The sequence below is a fragment of the Mus pahari genome, chromosome 14 (assembly GCF_900095145.1).
Source record: "Mus pahari chromosome 14, PAHARI_EIJ_v1.1, whole genome shotgun sequence".
NCBI classification, from domain to species: domain Eukaryota; kingdom Metazoa; phylum Chordata; class Mammalia; order Rodentia; family Muridae; genus Mus; species Mus pahari.
This window is the reverse complement of record NC_034603.1, coordinates 46,065,914-46,070,636: the sequence shown is the minus strand read 5'-3', so window position 1 is coordinate 46,070,636 and position 4,723 is coordinate 46,065,914. Positions and strand designations below refer to the sequence as shown.

At 48.8% G+C, this 4,723-nt stretch overlaps 1 protein-coding gene across 1 annotated transcript in view; it reads right to left on the bottom strand.

Moving 5' to 3' along the window:
• The window catches only part of Pigs (phosphatidylinositol glycan anchor biosynthesis class S), a 15,146-nt gene that overhangs the window by 6,541 nt on the left and 3,882 nt on the right, over window positions 1–4,723 (bottom strand). Inside the window, exons 4-6 of the mRNA XM_021211902.1 lie at window positions 3,676–3,765; window positions 2,906–2,997; window positions 354–561 (exon numbers count right to left, since the gene is read on the bottom strand). Of these exons, the coding sequence (XP_021067561.1) occupies window positions 354–561; window positions 2,906–2,997; window positions 3,676–3,765 (390 nt within the window). The remainder of the gene's footprint in view (window positions 1–353; window positions 562–2,905; window positions 2,998–3,675; window positions 3,766–4,723) is intronic.

Genomic DNA, 4,723 nt, shown 5'->3' with positions numbered 1-4,723 from the left:
AGTATACTGTAGCTGTCTTCAGACAGCACCAGAAGAGGGTGTTAGATCTCATTACAGATGATTGTGAGCCACCATGTGGTTGCTGGGATTTAAACTCTGGACCTTCAGAATGAAGGAACCACTGAGCCATCTCTCCAGCCCCAGTATTTGTTGTTCTTACAGAAGACCCAGGTTCAATTCCCAGCACCCACATGGTGGCTCACAACCATCTTCACTCCAGTCCCAGGGGATCTGACACCTCTTCTGACCTCCAAGTATGCACGCATGTAGATAACACACTCATACACAAAAAATAAGTCACTCTTCCACCGGACTCACATCTTTTCCCTTCTTAAAACAAAGCCCAGGCCTACCTAAGCTGGACTTGAGCGGCCGCCTCTTGTCAGAGCTCCACTTGTCCTCGGGTAGGTGGTCGGCCAGGGCGGCAGCAAGCACATCCTCCGTCAAGGACATGGCCTGGGCGACCTGGACTATGCGACGGCCAATGATGTTGAAGGCTTCCCGGTGGATCAGCCCCCGGACAACCGCTGTCCTCTCAGGCCCAATGTAGCTCATCATGTCCTGTGCAGCAGGGACAGGGACGGAGCGCCATGGCTCAGTGAAGAAAGCACAAAGGCACTGCTTCCTTCTTTTCATTCTTTTTTTCTTTCTTTCTTTCTTTCTTTCTTTCTTTCTTTCTTTCTTTCTTTTCTTTTCTTTTCTTTTCTTTTTTTTTTTTTTTTTTTGAGATAGCCTCTTGACATAACCCAGGCTAAGATTTGAGATTCTCCTGCCTCGGCTTTTCAAATGATGGAATTATAAACATGCACCATTACCTAAGCCCAGCTCTGGTTCCTGTCTTAAGGAATCTGGCCTATTACCATCAGCTAAAAGGTTGCACCACTCTCTGGACTTGTGAGGTTTTTTTTCTGTTTTTCATTTTTTTTCCCCCAAGACAAGGTTTTTCTGTGTAGCCCTGGCTGTCCTGGAACTCATTCTGTAGACCAGGCTGGTCTCAAGCTCAAAAGATCCACCTGACTCTGCCTCCTGAGTATTGGGAATTAATGGTGTATACCACCATTGCCCAGTTCGCGCGCGCATGCGTGCGTGTTCTCTCTCTCTCTCTCTCTCTCTCTCTCTCTCTCTCTCTCTCACACACACACACACACACTTTTGTCAGCTTTGCTATGCTTTTAAAGATATAGTTAGGGCCGGGCATGGTGGCGCACGCCTTTAATCCCAGCATTTGGGAGGCAGAGGCAGGCGGATTTCTGAGTTCGAGGCCAGCCTGGTCTACAAAGTGAGTTCCAGGACAGCCAGGGCTACACAGAGAAACCCTGTCTCGAAACCCCCCCCCCCAAAAAAAGACATAGTTAGGACTAGAGAGATAGCTCAGCTGCTCTTCCAGAACCCAGACTCCCTTCCTAGCACACACGGCAGCTCACAACTGTCTGTTACTCCAGATCCAGGGGATCTGATGCCTCCCTCTGCACAGACACGCAGGCAAAATATAAACTGAGATATAAGAAATAAATAAAGGCTCATTTCACTTTATTTTGTATGTATGATTATTTACGTACATATACATATATGTACCACCATGTGGATGCTCGGTGCTCAGAGAGTCCTGAAAGGGGCACTGGATCCCCTGGAATTAGAGTTAGAGACTGCCATGAGCCCCATGTGGGTGCTGGGAACTGAGCCCAGGCAGGCCCTCTGCCAGAACAGCAAGGGGTCTTACCACTGACTCGCTTCTCCAGCTCCTTTTTTGGCTAGTGTTGTTGAGAAAAGGCCTCACATACCCCAGGCTGGCCTTGAGCTATGCAGCTGAGCATGAACTTGAGCTCCTAATCCTCTTCCCTCACCTCCCACCCCAACCACAGGTACAGGCATGTGCCACGATGCCTGCTTTTTATCATGGTGTTTTCTTCATTCATTTGGTATTCCTGAACACTGAGCTTGTATGAGTATTCTCATATATTTCCCTTCCTTTCTCCTTCACAGTAGATCCAAGTCCAGGCAACAATTAAATCTTAAATTTCGTAAAACGCTGGACTAGAAACCAAGAGATGACATGCTAAGCAGGAAAGGCAGAGTCAACAAACAAATGAAATACAGTCTCTGAAAAAGGCCCAGGGCCAGAGGCAAGCGTGCACACAGCACTGCACTTAAGGGTGAAGGTAATCCAAATGTCCGACAGGACAGACATTAGAGTTGATTACACAGTGAAATACAGGGTCAACTACACACGTCACTACACATGGTTCTCTAAAATACGGAACGAAATCAAAGCAGCAGAACAAAGTACGGCATCATACATCTATGTTTCAAAATAGGTAAAACGGCCTGGGCATGGTAAAACGGCACACCTTCAATCTTAGAACTCAGAGACAGAGGCAGGGAGGATTCTGTAAGTCCGGGCCAGCCTAGTCTATATAACAGGTTCTAGGATAGCTAGAGCTACATCACAGAGAAACCCTATCTCAAAACAAAAAAAAAAGAGGATGGGTAGGGAGTGAGCTGAAGATGTCACTCAGTTGGTAGAGTACAGGAAGCCTAGGGTTCAAGCCCTGGCACTGCATAAGACAGGCACAGTGGTGCATGCCTGCAATTCCAGCACTTGGGAGGTCCCTGATGGAGCAGGATGGGAAATTCAAGGCTATCCTTGGCTACAAATTGAGACCATCCCTGATTACATGAGACTCTGTCTCTAAAGATCAGTCACTAGCACTTTGACCACACGCTGATCTTGGGTTACAAACACCCAAATCATTGTGAGTGAATAAATCCCACTGGTAGGTCTACTGTAAAATGTGGAACTTTCTGTAGCAGGTGGGAGTTACAGGCAGTGCTCCTACAAGAAGGTGGCTTGGGAGAGAATGAGTTGACAGAAAAGGCAAGTCACCAGTGGCTCTGCTCACCCTACCTGGGGAAGAAGGGAGGAGTGCTCCGAGATCACGTACACTGTCAGAGAGCCCTCTGCTTGCTTCTCTGGTTCAGCCAACATGGCTTCTGCCTCTGGGGACAACAGTAGTGATACAACAGAAGAAACATTATTCCAGCTTTCCAGGTCCCCAGGGTGCTCCAGCCAATCCTCCCTCACACTCAGCAAATGCAGTAGCCAGGCTTGAGCAAGCCAGGCCACCTCTCTGGCCACAGGAAGACTCAGAGGGGACCCCATGGCATCTCCCTTTCAGCTTTCTCAGAGAAGCTTCAGTGGTTAAGACACAGCATGGGAGTCACACATAGATGTCCCAGTTAGGGTTACACTACTGCCGAGAGGACACACCATGACCAAAGAACACTGGGGAGAAAAGGGCTTATTTCAGCTTATGCTTCCAGGGCCATCTCTGAGGGAAGTCAGGGCAGAAACTCAAGCAGGGCAGGAACCTGGAGGCAGGAGCTGATGCAGAGGCCGTGGAGGGGTGCCGCTCACTGGCTTGCTCCTCATGGCTTGCTCAGATTGCTTTCTTATAGAACCACCAGTCTAGGGATGGTACCACCCACAATGGGCTCCCCCCCCCCCATCAATCACTAATAAGAAAAATCCTTATAGCTGGATCTTATGGAGACATTTTCTCAATTGAATTTCTCTCCTTTCAGGTAACTCTGGCTTGTGCCAAGTTGACATAAAACTAATCGGTCAGCACAAAAGAGACAGAAGGAAAGGAGGGCATCTCATCAAAACTGTCCTACCATGCACACTGCCCAGGGACAATGCCTCCTCCTCGTGCTCCAAAGCTCTCCGGTAGGCCTTCTGGAACCGGCACTTGATTTTCATTTTGTCTGGAAGGGAGAACACAGGAAGGGCATGAGACCTGATGGGCCGGCCCAGCTGAGCTCCTCCAGCACCAAGGACAGCAGGATGGCTCTTCAGAGAAAGGGAATGTACCAGGAAGTGACAGCAGCCACTCCAATCATTTCTGCTAAGATGACAGTAGACACATGACATTTACCCTTTGCCCCAGCTCCTGCCTCTGGGCTTAGTGGTCCTCTAGACAGAAAGCCCCAATCCAGGAGAGTTCATTTCAATGTCCATTATATTGCTTGGGAAGAGGAGAAAAACCATATGGTCATCCAACTGCTGCCCCTAAGCAACCAGTCAGTGGACAGGGGGAGAAGCAGAGCACCCCAAGGACAAGTCAGGAAGTCAGTGATAAAACAAGGTGGCCTGCTGTTTCCTCTAGCCTTAACGCTGTCCTCTGGGAAGGTCCTGACCAATGTAATAAGAAAGGAAAATGAAACCTAAAAAATTCAGAAGTGGGCAGCAGAGATGATTTGGTGGATTAAGACTGTGCTGCATGGGGCTGGAGAGATGGCTCAGCGGTTAAGAGCACTGACTGCTCTTCCATAGGTACTGAGTTCAATTTCCAGCAACCATATTGTTGCTCACCACCATCTATAATGGGGATCTGATGCCCTCTCCTGGTGTGTCTGAAGACAGCGACAGTGTACTCACATATGTAAAAAAAAAAAAAAAAAAAAAAATCTGAGCTCACATCCCCAGTTTCCAAATAAAAGCCAGATGTGGGGCACATGGCTGTAACCTCAGTCCAGAAAGTAGAGGCAGGGGACTTCCCAGGCAGCCAGTCTAGCTGATCAGGGGTTATAGAGAGAGATGCTACCTCGGGCAAACCCGCCGGGCCTGGTGGCGCACGCCTTTAATCCCAGCACTCGGGAGGCAGAGGCAGGCGGATTTCTGAGTTCGAGGCCAGCCTGGTCTACAAAGTGAGTTCCAGGATAG